The 16,514-nt window shown below is 45.5% G+C and overlaps 1 protein-coding gene across 1 annotated transcript in view; it reads right to left on the reverse strand.

Annotated features, from left to right (window-relative positions):
- The window catches only part of znrf1 (zinc and ring finger 1), a 65,035-nt gene extending 48,738 nt beyond the window's left edge, over positions 1-16,297 (reverse strand). Inside the window, exon 1 of the mRNA XM_030732344.1 lies at positions 15,175-16,297. Coding sequence (XP_030588204.1) covers positions 15,175-15,568 — 394 coding nt within the window. The 5' untranslated portion in view covers positions 15,569-16,297. The remainder of the gene's footprint in view (positions 1-15,174) is intronic.
- Between the last annotated feature and the right edge of the window lie 217 nt (positions 16,298-16,514).

Below are 16,514 nucleotides of genomic sequence, written 5' to 3' on the forward strand. Positions count from 1 at the left end.
ATCCACCCTTTACATCACCGCCATCTTGTGGCCACAGTTGGCTATGGTTGCTGAAGCGGCGCTTGCCTTGGATCCCACTGGAAACTGTAGTGTGTCTCCATTTCATGGGCGTCTGTCTCCCATTAACATCTCCCTGCTCTGAGATCAGTTATGAGCCGCACTTTGCGTGGAAACAGAGCTAGCATTAGCAAGTAGACGAGCTTCTGATTTATCTTCATAACAGATAAATTTCCTCTTACTAACCACTTTGGCCAAGAAGATAACGAAAGATGGCATGCGGTGTGAAAACGTTAATTACGTTTAATTACTAATTTAGAATGAGAGGTACAGGGTGCACCCCCCCATCTCGCCCTATGAAAGCTGGGATAGGCTCCAGGTGACCCTGAAGAAGTGGAATGGATGGATGGATGATACATTACTGCGACCCAGAGCTCTGGCACTGCACTCAAAGCTGTGATCACACACGTGTTGACGGCACCTTTTCCTGTCATTCTATATCATTAAACACTCCTGGCGCCAAATATCACAGCCAAGTCGGGCAACGAGAAAAACGAGGGAGTTAAATAATGGCGCCATTTTTGTTTTGTGCTGCAGTCTGTGTTTTTATGGCTGCGCCCCTTTAATCACAGTCTCACTGTAGTCATCTTGTCTGTCTGTGATCTCTTTGTGTTTTTTTAATCACTGTGGTTATTTTATGCTCAACAAAAAACTTTATTAGTTCCTTTATACTTGTCGACGGCCTTGAGGGGTAACGAGCCTCTGCCCATTAGATCCATTCAATAATTCTGCCATGGTGAGTACTATTTCTGTGTGTGTGTGTGTGTGTGTGTGTGTGTGTGTGTGTGTGTGTGTGTGTGTGTGTGTGTGTGTGTGTGTGTGTGTTACTGTTCAAAAAGTCATTCAGGAATGGCAGCATGAATTTGAGTTAACATTTCCAAAAGGTGATGATGTATGTGCCCATGTGTGTATGTGTGTGTGTCTGTGTGTGTATTTGTGTGCCCGTGTGTGTGTGTCTGTGTGTGTATGTGTGTGTGTGTCTGTGTGTGTGTGTCTGTGTGTGTATGTCTGTGTGTGTGTGTGTCTATGTGTGTGCCCGTGTGTGTGTGTGTCTATGTGTGTATGTGTGTGTCTGTGTGTGTATTTGTGTGCCCGTGTGTGTGTGTCTGTGTGTGTCTGTGTGTGTGTGTGTCTGTGTGTGTGTCTGTGTGTGTATGTCTGTGTGTGTGTGTGTGTCTATGTGTGTGTGTGCGCCCATGTGTGTGTGTGTGTGTCTGTGTGTGTGTGTCTGTGTGTGTATGTCTGTGTGTGTGTGTGTGTCTATGTGTGTGTGTGTGTGTGTGTGTGTGTGTGTGTGTATGTCTGTGTGTGTGTGTGTCTATGTGTGTGTGTGCGCCCGTGTGTGTGCGCCCATGTGTGTGTGTGTGTGTGTGTGTGTATGTCTGTGTGTGTGTGTCTATGTGTGTGTGTGCGCCCGTGTGTGTGCGCCCATGTGTGTGTGTGTGTGTGTGTGTGTGTGTGTGTGTGTGTGTGTGTGCACTGTGAGCTTATTCAACCGACAGCAATAGGCAGCATTGTGGTTGTCACAGCAACAAAAATCCCATCTCCCAACCTCACAGGCTCTCCTTCCCCGTCATCTCATTCTGTCCTTGCACGTATGCAGGGTGTGTGTGTGTGTGTGTGTGTGTGTGTGTGTGTGTGTGTGTGTGTGTGTGTGTGTGTGTGTGTGTGTGTGTCCTCTGAGATTTCAGTGTGCTGAGTTAACAGAGGATGGGGGTGAGAGCGCAGCAGAGGAAACAGAAATCGCAGAGCTGACCTATATTTTGGAATCCTGCAGTCAGACAGCTGAGCGGCACAGACGTTCCCCCATCCCGGTGTTCCTGAAACTCCGGCCACAACACCTGACCGCGTGGTCGGCAGTCGCTCTGATTGCGTGTCCCACGTACGCCGCGCATCGGCGGGTGGTGTTTTTACTTGTCTGTGTGCGCGGCTGCAAGCATGTGTGGGAGGATCTGCACTCGTTTATTTTTGTGTTTAAAGGAGCGCTCCGCAGATTTCGTCTCCATGTGTCAGAGTGTGGACGCCATCATACACGTGTCAATAATCTGCATCCCTCCAAATCCTAAATGTGATGATGCAAGCAGCGGTGAGGAAGACGTATTAGCGGCCTCAGACGTCTAATCTGCATCTCTGCCAGACTCAGCCTGGACCCTGCTCTGCTCTGTTGTTTCTGTGAATGCACATTTTTGTTTCAAGGGTATCGTTTGTTGTATTGTTTCATAAAATGCACGAGAAAAGTACTCAGTTTTGTCTCATAGAATCTACAGCATCATATTTCTTACTTCAGTTTTTTCTCTGGATTTATTTTGTGCTTTTGTGCCATTTCTTCACCATTCATTGAGTCTCTGTGTGTCTTTGTGGTTGTTTTATGTCCCTTTGTGGTCATTTTGTGACTCTTTGACATCGTTATGAGTTTATGTGTCATTATTTTGTGTTTTTCTTGGTCGTTTCTCTCTGTAAATGTTTGTCTCTCACTCCTAACTCGTCATATATGAATGCTGTTAAAGGACTGCTCGGTGGGACATTTAAAGGCTCTTTTATATATTATTAAATTTTAATCAGATGAACTGAATTTCTTCCTCTTATATAAGAAAAGCAGCAACAGGTTAAGCTTGCACCAACTGTAAGACAGAAATACCACGTGTTGCATGTCACATGTTTATTGCTCAGAGATGCAGCACTCGATTGGCCCGTGAACAGAATCAGCCGGTTTCTGGTTGCCTGGCTGTGAGTGGTTGATGAGCCTCAGGTATATCCAGTGCTGCAATGTGATAAACTATGAGGACGAAAGCACTGGGCTACCTCCACTTTACACCTTCAGGAGCTGCTCAGGTGTGGAACTCATGCCACGAAGCTCCAGGCACACAGTTTTTATGCTGATGATGGTGCCGGAGGAGGTTTGGAGCTCTGCAGTCACTGAGCTGCTGTGGTTCCTGAACACTTTGCAATAATATCACTCACAGTTGATGTAGAATTTCTAGTAGGGAAGAAACTTGTTGCAGTGGTGGCATCCTGTTCCAGTTCAGTGACCCACTCTTTCATAAATGTGTGTAAAGGAAGCTGCTTGATTTAATGCACCTGTGACAATGGGACTGAAAACACCTGAACTCAAAGATTAGGAGGCGTGGCCCAATAGTTCTGCTCATACTGTATAGTGTAGCTGTGCAAAGGCACCATATTGATGTGAGAAAGAATATTTATTCTGTGAAACAAAGTGTCATATTTGAGGCTGTGATTCGATTTAGTCTCACATTAATTCTCACCTGCCCGTACCTGTGCCAAGCAGAGGGTAGAATCACTCATTAATTCAGAATTTATTACCTACAACTCAAACTCTCCACTGCGATGTCATCAACTGGTTTTAGATTTTGCATTTTCAAACCTGTTAGGCTTTGGCCACTGCAACCATGGTTTACTGGTTGGCAAGTGACCAGAGTGAGAGGTTGAAAAACAAGCTAAAGCTTGGCCAGCAGCCTGGTTAGTTAGGTAGATGTATGCGCACCGGTATATACCTGTTAATTAGTGCTACATCACAGACTGTCCCACACAGCAAGTCATACTATTTCAGATCATTTTTGATTGGCCCAGCTGCACAAACAAAGCAGGTCTGTATTAGGTAGTTAGCAGGCAGCCACCTGTGTCTGCACACCTGTCACTGAAAGTAGCCACACCCCCAACTTTAAACAAAAGCCAAACAGGTGAGTTGACAGACATGTCAAACATGTAAAGGGTTAGGGTATCCTAAGTGACCTGCAGTGACCTGCAGCTCTTTCTTTGAGGTGTGTTTGAAAACCAGTCAGTGTTTCACTGTAAATATGAAATGAAATTTTCATTAACAAAAAGCTACACAGCTGATTATGTGTGCTGCCATTTATAGAGAGAAAAGCAGCAAAATCCGAATTGGCAGATGAGCCTGTGATCAGTGTTCCTGCTGCACCCATGTTCCCGGTGCCTTCTCCATTAATGTGAGCTCAGAGCCGTGCTGCAATGAACTGCTGCGTGCGTGTTTGTGCTTATCACATTTAAATGAAAAAGCATCCCTCCATAAAGGCGATAGACTTGCTTATGTGCCTGTAATCTGAGAACAATGGCACGCAGACATCCACTCATGAGATGAGGGCAGGGAGGGGGGCAGATGGGGGGGGGGGGGGGGGGGGGGGGTCAGAGGAAATGACGGGCTGCTGAGTAATTGCTTTGTATTTCAGACGGGTGAGTGAACTCTGAGGCAGGAGATTACATGCAGCGCTGTCATCCTCCAACCTGGTTTAGGCCAGCTGAGAGAGACTCGTGTGTGTGTGTGTGTGTGTGTGTGTGTGTGTGTGTGTGTGTGTGTGTGTGTGTGTGTGAAATTGTGTTGTCCCACTGTCCGTGTATTTGGGCGTCTCTGCTCTGCATTACTTTAACCCCTTTCTGCAGTCACTGAGTTTACAACTCTTCATTAATAACTCTGAACAGCACAGAACCATCGTTAATGGTCAACAATAACAGGAAATATAATTATACCAGTGTAGTACAAATAACAATTCAGAAATAACCTATGTATCATGAAACGAGGACGCTGAGGTGGAGCAGAGAGGCACCAGCAGCAGAGGCACCAGCAACTGCATGCAGGCTGAAGCGGCTTAAATAGCGTAATATCATATTTGCCAGTAGGAGGCACTGCAAGGCATCACATGAGTGCTCAGTGACGGGGGCGGGGCCTGAGATCTGCTTTCACTTTGGTTGGCAGAGGGGCTGCTCCAGGCGTCCTTTTAGATTAAAAATATACGATTACATTCTGTCCTCGAGTAAGTCAAATAATAATAAGTAAGTCAGGCTCAAACTGGGGATCTTTCACTCGTAAGGCAAACGCTGTGGAGCTGCTACATGTCAAATAAATATAATTTAAACAAATTAAAAATTACTTTGACACTTTTACAGCATTGTCTGTGTAGATTCTCAGTCATCCAGGTCATAGTAGTCTCTGGAGCTTGAAAAAGGCGACTGGACTTCTTTTTGTTTCTTGAAGACGTTTCACCTCTCATCCGAAAGGCTTCTTCAGTTCTCAACCAAATGGTGGAGAGACCCAGGTATTTAAACCCCTGTGGGTGTAGTCCCCTGGAGGTGGTTATGACCCTCTATTGATCATGTGCGTGAACACATGTGCCCAGGTGTGAAGATTAAATATGACCCACGCCCCCTTCACACCTGGGCACATGTGTTCACGCACATGATCAATAGAGGGTCATAACCACCTCCAGGGGACTACGCCCACAGGGGTTTAAATACCTGGGTCTCTCCACCATTTGGTTGAGAACTGAAGAAGCCTTTCGGATGAGAGGTGAAACGTCTTCAAGAAACAAAAAGAAGTCCAGTCGCCTTTTTCAAGCTCCAGAGACTTTTACAGCATTGGCTTTGCTAGCTAGAGTTGACTGATGTCAAGTGTTCCATATAAAGACTGAAAATGTCGCTTGAGATTAATTTATTAGTAAAGTAAAATAAAAATAAAGTGCTTAGAGCAGCAGAGGAGTTGTGTGTCCTGAACTGCTTTATGTCTTCATAGAAGTTCATTTTCTGTTTAACCATGGATGCTCACTGATCTGAGAGCCCCACTCAGCTCCCACACTGAGGCGATTCACTAAAATAAACTGCTGATTCTGCTCGTCCGTGTCACAGACGTCCTGGCTGTGGCTGTTGGCAGATTTGTGAAGAAAGGCCGGCGGTTCTATCGAGTCCGTTCTATTGTTTTCTGCCCTGTTCTGTTCAAGCAGGTAATGTAATTAAGCATTAGAAATGCTTTTCCACTTGCCAGTTACCGCTGGGGAATTTGCAGCCAAGGTCGGCAGGGATTAAACTTGCTGATCAGAGAAAGAGTGCAAATGCTGTATTGATTAAGCACTGATGCTGTATTGAAAGGCTGGGCTGGTAAAGAGGCAGGAGGGGCAAGGGGGGGGCCTGTTGGTCTAAGGGATGACTGACTCTGCCTGACAGATGTGATGATCGCTAAAGCACCAGGCTGACTGACTGAGATTTTCTTGTTCACGTGTACAAAGAGTCAAATAAAGTTGTTTTTTTCAAATTTAAACTGTGCTGCTAATCTACCATTGTCAGTCAACTAGACAAAGACCACCAGCAGCCTAACAGGGACACTGAGCCAGAACTAGATTACCACCGGTGGCTTTACCTCTGTAATCCATCCATTTTATTCAGCTCATCCAATTCAGGGTCGTGGAGGGACTGGAGCCTATCCCAGCTGCCAACTAACTGTGTAATTAATTAAAATTAATTATACAATACACACACACACACACACACACTTCATGTTCCAATCCATCGGTACTGGCATTTCTAACAGCTGATAAAGTAAAGAAGGGAGAAACACCCTTCAGCCATGATACAAGTGTTGACGTCGCAAAGTTTGTCCACCAGAGGGCACTCTGCAACGTCCCTGTTAGCAAAACACAAACACAAAAACCAGCTGATCTGAGTAAGAACACATGACAAACATTACAGAAATCTGTTTATGTTTCACGTGTCTGACAGGAAAAAGATGGATATATCACATTTTTAAACCATCGATATCAGTCTTAAAAATCAGCTGGGCTTTTAAATGTTTTCTTAATTTATTTAGTTGTTAGCTAGAATTTACTCCTTTTATCCAATCAGGTAGTTTTAACACCTTTGAACTATTTCAACTCTCTGACAATAACCTGCCTGTTTAAATTTAAATAGTTTATTATTAAATATTAACTAAATATTTAAATTGTTTCCAAAGAACTTCTGTTTTTTAGTTTTAGCTTCATAAATGTTCAGCAAGTGGGCTACTGTTAGCTAACCTCATTAAGACCTTAGTGGAAGGTTTTTGATCAGCGAGTTCATCAAAAGTTCAAAGTTCTTCACAAATTTTAAATTTGATATGTGTGTTTAATTTTTTAATAATTTTTAGCTGAGCTGTTCCTGTAGTAAACAAACTGCTCATGAGAGCAACGATCAGTTCACGATCCAACATTCGGTAAGAGTGTGGCAGAAACGACCAACAGTGTAATCGACAAAAAACGATTATTATTAAAATGATTTTGTCACAGTACGGCCGTACACTCTCAGCCCTGATTTACGCTGCAGCCTAAATCAGTCTATGTGGGACCTATAACTAACCTATGGAAGTGTCCAGTGACGCTGCAGCACTTACACTTGTGCAGGTACACTGTGGTAATTACAGTTAATTATCGAGCGGGAAATCTACGCCGTAACCTGACATGTTCCTGCCGATTTACGCTCTCGGGTGTAATTAGCACCGGACCCTGATTGCCCCGCCCCCAGAAACCTTTTGGACTCCCGTCCCTGCCAATGTTAACACCAAACCTTTGAACACAGTTACAGGATCTGACAGGATGCTGTGGCACTAAAATGTGAGCAAATTTATTTGGTCTAAATAACTTGGTCCAATTTCTTCCTGGTATTATTAGTTAATAACTGGCATTACTTTATATTTATTTATCTATTTATTTATTATTTGTGTTTAATTTATAATGTATTAGTTATATTGCAATTTATTTATTCATAAATATTTTTATATTGTATTTTTATATTTTATTTATATATTTGGCAGTATGGTGGCACGGTGGTTAGCACTGTTGCCTAACAGCTAGCAGGTCTGGGTTCGAGTCCACCTTGGCCCCGGGGCCTCTCTGTGTGGAGTTTGCATGTTCTCCCCGTGTCTGTGTGGGTTTCCTCCCACAGTAGTTAGTTAGTTAGTGGGGTTAGGTTAACTGGTGATTCTAAATTGCCCACAGGTGTGAATGTCTGTCTCTCTGTGTTGGCCCTGCCACAGGCTGGTGACCTGTACAGGTGTACCCTGCCTTTTGCCCAATGGCAGCTGGGATAGGCTCCAGCCCCCACCCACCCCCGCGACCCTGAACAGGATAAGCGGAAGAGAATGGATGGATGGATATTTATATATTTGGTATTTTATTTTAAATTTAGTATTTATTTCCAAGATATTGTAGAAATGCACTAGATTTCAAAGTAGTTGCTGTTATTTAAATGCAGTGTTTACAAATTCAGAGCGTAATCGTGTTAAATAATCGTAATTTCAATATTGACCAAAATAATCGTGATTATGATTTTTCCCATTATCCATCGGCTCTGAGCGTAAAACAAAGGGACTGAACGCGTTAAACTGTCTTTATTCATCATAATATTCCCTGCCTCGTCCTTCAGTTACATCACACTGACATCCCACCACAATGAACACATTTATTCTCTTCGTCCGTTTGCTTTAATGATTCATTCACGCTGCTCTCTCTCTCTTTCTTCCGGCCTCGTCATTCTGTCACGTCTGTCTGTTTTTGACATATTAATTACAGGAACTCCAGCATCAGAGGAACGGCTCCGAGTTCAAACCCTTTTCAAACTGTCCGGCCTTTCATGCTTCTCACTGGCAGCAGATGTGGAACGTTGGAACTAATAAAAGCAATTAAGAACTCAAAGCCTTTTACATACAAGACCGAAGCAAAGCGGGAAAACAAGTGTTATGAAACAAGGTTTCCATTACAGGCTGCATGTTCATGCCCTCTGCACACACACACACACACACACACACAAGGTAGCTTCTTGTCTTGGACACATTTGAGTGACCACAAAATGCAGCATTCAAATATTAAAATGGTATCCATGTTAACTCGTGTATCAGTCTTTCTCCTTCTGTTTCATATTAAAACAAATTATCATGCATTAATAAAAAAGAAGCAGCAATTGTTTCTCGTGCAAATATTTTGCATTTTTTACAATTTTTGCTTGAATAACTGACTGAAGCTTTGAAAGCTTTGAAATTTCAGATTAAGTTGCAGGATCGCTGCTTTTTTAAACATGAGACTGTATCAGACTGCTTGTTGCTGATTATCTGCTGCAGACTGCTCGCTGTGGGCTCGGATTCGCACAGATGCACGCTGCCATGTGTTCTGTCAGCAGAGGTCTGGGGAGATGAAGCTGCTGCAAAAACATGAATGAAGGTTGTAAAAATCCTCAAATCCAGATTCAAGCAGAAGCCATTTAATGCGGCTCAGCGTGTGGCTCGTTTGACCTCCGCCTGCAGGGGATGGGAGACGGATGGGAGGACGAGGCTCCTCAGCTACCGCTCCTTCCTGCAAGTGTGGACGCAATCTCACGACGAGACGTGAGGCGAGGGCACAAATGCAGGGCTCATACTGGTCTGTGTCGCTATAAACATTAGCCTGCATCTCCTAACAGCTGAACAGGGGTTCATCAACACACACACACACACACACACACACACACACACACACACACACACACACACACACACACACACACACACACACTTGTGCGTTATCACTAACCTTTGCCTGAATTTCACAGACACAATCTGCCCTCCCTCATGATGCTGGCGTTCCTCTCCCCCGAGCTCTCTCTCTCATTCGTGTTCACAAACATGCACCAACCTCCCAAAGGCAAACAGGGTGGAGGCACCTGTGGCCTGTGATTAACAGCTTTTCACAGAGCAGATGAATAAAACAAGGATTTGTGTATATAGATGTATAAATATTATTTTGTCCCTCGAAGGACAAAGTGAGGATTGATGCTTCAGAGCCGAGTTGATGAATCTGTGGAGCCAAAGGCAGTGGAGGTATTTACTGACATCAGTAACATGTTTGTCCTCGTGTATCTAACAACTTTCTGCTTCTCTGGAACCTGAAAATGAAATAATCAGAGCAGAGAGCTCTGATCAGAAATCTGTGGGAGGGTTCTGAGTACATGCACATTAACCAGTCATGTTGCACTGACACAGCTGCACCGCAGGGTCCTTAAATGTTCTGATTCATAGAGAGCAACAAACAAATGATGCTGACTGAGACAAACAGTCTGGTTTAGGTTCAGGTGAACTTGGCTGAGCTGTTCCAAATCACACCTGTGACTCTTGTGAAGACAGGAACTGTGTGTTACTGCAGTTTGGCTTTATAATAACTTCAGCAAGTAACCTGTTTGACCATTTTCCATCCATCCATCCATCCATTTTCTTCCGCTTATCCGGGGCCGGGTCGCGGGGGCAGAAGCCTAAGCAGAGAAGCCCAAGCTTCCCTCTCCCCAGCCACCTCCTCCAGCTCATCCGGAGGGACCCCAAGGCGTTCCCAGGCCAGCCGAGATACATAATCTCTCCCATTTTCATGATCCACAAAATCCATAAATGAGCATGATGCATCAAATATTTTAAGCAGTTAATTTGATTAAAGTGAGTATTTTTGATCTGGTTTGATATTCATATATTATTAAAGGTCATTTCTCAGAAATCACCCCATCACTGAGCAGCTCCACTGAAAGTGTTCAGAGAAATCTAGCAGAGCCTGATCACCAGCTGATGCTGCAGCCCACAGGCTGCACTTTAACACAAACCTGTTGATTTCTGCAAGCATGGAAAAAATCCTCATTTCTGCTGCTCTGCATTAAAATGACTTCACTGCTCACATTTCCCCTCAAAGTAACTCATGGCCAAACTGACTGAACATGTTTCAACTGCATCATAAAGTTTATGTGCTGATGTGCAATCGTGTAAGATAAAAATGCTTTTGTTATATTACAAATTTAATACAACAGCTGATTGTGATGATTCGTAGGTGAGAAAGAAAATCATACCTGATAACACAGAGGTGCCTGACTTACTAAAAAATTAATGTGAGGCTACAATGAGGAAAAAAGCGTTGATGGGAGTGGAAAGTTAATAATAAAGATAACAATAATGTGCAATCACAATTTGTTATCAACTCAATTTACCCAAAGCAGCAGAAATTAGCAGCTGTTGTAATCGCACAAAGCTAATACAGAATAATCTAATAACACTCATATCCTGTTATACAGGCACTGGGAGCAGAAACATACGAGGCTCAGCTCTAAATATTCAGAGGGAAAACCTGCAGGAACGACCCACTCCCAGCTGGGAGCAACAGCAGCCAGGTTTAGGCCTCGTCACATAGGGACTGGTCATCTGGAAACCACCACTGCTAAGGAAAAGTATATATTCCCTTCCCCAACCGGCTGCAGACTGGTTGCTGGCTGCCAACACATGAAATCAGCTGCAAAGAGGGTGACGCACCACTACGACCAACACATTTCAAAAGGTGCAACTTTTATTTTGAAGGTGAAACTTTTCCATTTCTGGTTTCCCACTTTTCCCACTTCCTTGGTGAGTATTTTCCGAGTGTTTGCAGACATGTTGGTGTTTTCCATGGTAACTCCCACCACCCCCAACCCCCTGCCGACCAAAGCAACCGAGGTTTTTGGTGCAGCACCGTACACTTCACGCTCCCGACTGCCAGCAGCCTCCAGCGACCGCTCGCCAAGCAGCCAACCACAGAAAGCAGTTTTTTCCCGAAGGAGCGGTGGTTGGCAGAATGTCGCCGACAGGTTTCTGTGCCTGAGGCCTCAGCTTACAGACAGCAAGCAGCATTTTAGGAAAGGCTCTAATTACAGTTTACATAAATGCGAACCCCCCAAAAATAGAAATAGAATATGCTTGTTTTTACTGAGAAACAAAAATCTTACACATGACCCAAATCACCTACTTAAGACTTAACTGTAATACATGTGTGCACGTCTTTTCTCTCCCTGCCTGTGTCTAAAGAAAGAGAATTCGGGAGATAGGATGGGCCTCGGGTAATTAGAGTCATAAATCCTGTATGTTGCTACAAAGTGCCGGCTGGCTGATTTCAAGGACACGACTTTTGATTGCTGAAATGGTCCGAGGATTACGGTAATACGTGTGCAGGGAAAGAAAGAAAACAAATTAACCTGTGCAAAACTGTGTTACGTAGCATTACACTATGTAACACGATGCTGCACGATGCTACGTGCTACCAGCTTTAATTATTTATTAAACCAATTAAAGCCCACAGCTGTGACCAGAATGGCAGCATTATAGTCTTCACACCGAAGGTTAAGACTTTCACACTGCGTGGTTACAGGTGAGCATGTTAGACGGGATTTGACACAAATTCCCAGCAGACAACAAAAAACAAAAACTGGAAAACAAGGAGAGGACTTTGGAGAAGAGTGAGCTGAATCATAGAAGTTCCTGCTACGCTCTGTAACTATGAGCTGTCCCCTCATTGGCTGTTACAGGTGAGTATTTCCAGGTGTACAGAAACACTCCAGCGACTATATCTGCATCATGAACGGTGAACGCAGGGCTTAGACAGCACGGCCCAACACGGGCACACAAACAGAACCAAACTAAGAAAATCAGGTGATGGTGTCCGAGGCTTCCTGTTAAAGACAGACGTGCTGGACTGGCTGAGAGTGAAAAGCTCCCTGAACCTTTTTTCCACAGATCACGGGTGTTTTCTCTGCGGCGGCGCCCCGCCGTGCGATCACTGTGGCCTTGCAGAAATAAATGAGGGCCCTGAATTTTCTGACACAGTTCTATTGTGGTTCTAAAAGCAGCTTAAAGCAGACAAGAAAATATCATTGAGCATCAAAGCCAGCTGAGAAAGCAATGCTGAAGTGTAGATGGATGAAAAATAGCAAAACTGCCTACAATAGCAACAAGTTTACTATTATTATTTTTTATTCCAGCATTAAAGTTGTGACACTTTGGTCAGAGCAGCTAAGCTGCTAACATGGGTGATGATGTCCCATTAGCTTCACCATTTTAATCCAAATGAACCGCTGCTGACCACATGTGAAGGTGCCACATGTATTTATCCACTCGTCACAGCAAAAATATGCTTTACGCTGTATATGACAAACCTCTGAATGACACGATTACCTCAGTTATATTAAGGATTGTACATAATTTAGGCGTTATTGTCGTGTACAGCTGGAATCGTGATGATTCTCCTGCAGACAGCACAGCAGACTGTTTGTGGCTGCTTTGTTGTGCAGCAGTTTGTTTTCCTCTGGTTACAATTGTTTGGTGGTTCTTCATGATTGCTTCGTCTCTTTGTAGCTGTTTCACAGAAGCTCAGGGTGCCCACAAGCTCCTGTGGAACACATTAGATTTAATTCCATGTGTTATTAAAACATCTGACATCTCTGTGATTATTTTGGGTCTCTCTGTAGCTGTTTTGCCTCTCCTTATGGCCATGTTACATCTCTTTATTATTGTTTTGCATCTCTTTGCATCAATAATCCATCTCATTGTAGCTATTTTGCACCTTTATGGATACTTTGTTGCTCTTTTCTGCAGCTCGTTGTATCTGTTTGCATCTCTTTTGGTCATTTTACATTCCATTATGGAAACTTTGGATCTGTTTATGCATCTCTTTTTAAATATTGTCCGTCTCGTTGTCACTATTTCTGGCCTCTGTGGGCATTTAGTATATTTGTAGTTATGGCATTTTTGCATCACTGCTTTGCATTGGTTTGTATTTATTGTCCATATCTTTGTAACTATTTCTGGTTTCCTTATGGATGATTTGTAGGCATTTTATTTATCTCTGTATCTGTTTTGTGGAGATTTCTTTGCATCTCATTATGGAAATTTTGTCTCTCTCTGTAGCTATTATGCACGGTCTCATTATGGATGTTTTGTTTCTCCTTGTAGCTGTTTTGTGTCATTTTGATTTCTTTTGGATCTCTTTGGATCTGTTTATGGGTTTCCTGTGGGCGTTCCACAGACCCCTGAGTCGTGTCCTCAGGAGGCCCTTCATCAGTCCTCCCATGTTGTGTTGTAATAATGAAACAGGTATCGCTGTGTGAACCCTGCAGAAGCCCGTTAGATCTGTCATAAATCAGAGGTTATTCGGTCATGGCCACGCTTCTGCTCCCTGTCTCTTAAATATTTCCATGCTCATTTTACCCAGTTTTACACTGACTATCCCCCTCCCTAACCTAGTTATCTGTTCACACTGATATGAGAGCACATCAGAGTCACCAGGCGATGTAGGCCGGCTCAAAACAACATATATATTGACATCTAACTTGTTATTGTCTTTCCACGGGCCGGTCAGGGCGCTGATAACGAGAGCCTGGGGACCTGGCTGAGGCTGGAACTGAGAGGAGGAGGAGGAGGAGGTGTTTATAATGTTCCTTAATGACTTTATAGTTAAGCATTAACAGAAGATCCAGAGATGTGGTTAAGGGGTTGGTTTGGGTGTGTAAGGTTTCATTACCAAAAGTCTGCACCACACCAGGTGGGTTTTGGTGTGATTAAATATTGTAATTTGCAAGATAGATCAGTTTCTGCATTTTGTCCCACTGATCAGCTTGAAAACAAATGGGGTCACCTATAATAAATCTATAAAACTTCTACTTCCAGCTGGAAAAATCAAATACATTTAAAAATCATGCTTAATACCACAGAAAGGCAGGAAATTGGTCTTTTTTTATGTGGAAATCAACTTGAAAAATTAGAAAATGATCAGTTTGTAACAACTGATTCTCTTTGTGCTGCTTCAGGAAATCAGGAAAGTCAAACTGAGGCAGAGGAGGAGCCCCGACATCCAGTATGAGACCTGCATGTACCTGTGAGTGTGCAGCTGTGCTCAGGCGCGCACACAGACATGTTGTGGCAGAGGTGAGCTGATGATAAGCATGAACAGCCCTCACAGCCTTTCCTCCTCTCCTCTCCTTCCTCCCTCCCTACTTCTCTCCCCTCTAATCGCTGGGCTAATTGACCCAGCCAGATTTGGCAACAGGCTTATTAGTGTCATTTCACACAACAAGGAATGACCTATGCAGACGGCTGTGACAGGAACGCACCCTGTAAGGCTGTTCTCCGAAAATCCGATAGCGCCAGCGCGCACACTGAAATGATCTCTTAATGACCAAATGAGCGGTCGATATCTTCCATTTCTTACAGAAAAATGCGTCCAGTGGCCCAAATTCTTCTGCTGTTCCTGCAGCCAGCGGAGACACCGTGAAGCAAACAGGGCAGCTTCTTTTTAAAGACAAAAGCCTCCCTCCGTTTGTTTCGGAGTGCATCCTCGGGCTTAACTTCCCGTGATTGCAGTGAAATTTATGGGCACCGCATTGGTGTCGCTCAGCAGCCTACTTGCAGGTAATGAGGTAGGTGTGTGGCAGTAGGAGCAGGTGTCCGTGGGAACGTGTTCGTGCGTTTTTGTGTGATGATTAATCCGTCAGCCGTGTGTGTGTGTGTGCGTGTGTGCGTGTGTGTGTAGACCTTACCGCTGTGCGCGCTGAACCAGCGGGGTGCGATGTGCAGGGGCAAGGTGTCAGCCAGCGACCCCCGGGACCCCAGATACAGCACCCCGTCCGTGTGGTGCCCTCCGCCCCCAGTGTCCTGGTAGCCGGTACCGTGAGGGGCCGCGGTAGTGCCCCCTGACCCCCCTCCGGCTCGATCCGAGTCCGTTCCTCTTGGGGTGTAGAAGCCGAAGGGCACGGCGGGAGTATGCTCGATGCCCATCCCGGCCACGGAGCTCACCGAGCGGCTCCGCAGGCCCATGGTGCCGCTCGGCCGGTAGTGACCAAAGTGGGCCGAGGGTGGCACCGCGCTGTCATCCGTAGAGACACCGGGAAAAGCACCCCGGGGCCGCCCCGCCGTGCTCTGCTTTCCCCCCATCCAAAGCGGGGAGAGAAATGGGTGGGGGTTCTGGGTGGAAACAGGAGGGGGCTCGGCTCGATCCGCAAAGGGTCGAGAGAGCCGAAACAGGCTGTCGCCCCCCTCCCCTCGCTCCTGTCTGTCTCTCGGCCTGCCTGCCTATCCGTCCGTGTGTCTCAGCAGGCTCGTCAGCTCTGACTCTCTGCAGACGCAACAGCCCGTTTCCCTGCTGCGCGGAACATGAGCCAGCCCCGACGTCTGGATTCACCTCACCCGCAGACACGAACCATTCGACACAGCCGGCAGGGATGGCTGACGAGCGTTTGATTGACGCCGAAATCCGAGCACTGCGAACAGATGCGCACACCGCGCCGACCTCGCTGTCCCGGCTGGTTAACGCGGCTGTATCATCGCAGGCGGGGCGCGTTTACCCCGGCCGGCCCGGATCACAGCAGCGCCGCAGTATTCCCTCCGCCGCTCTCCCCTCATCTGATCTCAGACATCGTGACAACTGTTGCTGTCTGTCTGACCGCCAAAAAAAGACGGTCTGTCTTTGACTCACACACACACACACACACACACACACACGCACTCACACACACAAAAATAAATGACGTCGCCGTCCGCGCTGTCTGTCCGGTCTGGTGGGCTCCAACCAGCGGTCGCTTTTTCCCCCCCGGAGATCGGGGTCACAGTGAAGCCGCTCCCCTGCGCTCAGATCGGCGCTCCGCTCCTCTCCGCTCCGGCGCCGCTGCTGCCGCTGCTGGCCAGACAATGGACGCGCTCAGTGCGCACGCTCGGATCATAAATACAGACAGTATGGGAGACACATACACGCTGTTTTTAATTCCCCAGCATGGGGCTGGCCTGGATTTTTTTTTTTTCAGTCGGGCGTCTCATATGTTGGATTATGGGGCATTTTAGGACATGACAGGTGTGATGGTGGTGAGGTGGGGGGGTCGCCAGG

This window comes from Archocentrus centrarchus, chromosome 6 (assembly GCF_007364275.1).
Source record: "Archocentrus centrarchus isolate MPI-CPG fArcCen1 chromosome 6, fArcCen1, whole genome shotgun sequence".
Lineage (NCBI taxonomy): Eukaryota > Metazoa > Chordata > Actinopteri > Cichliformes > Cichlidae > Archocentrus > Archocentrus centrarchus.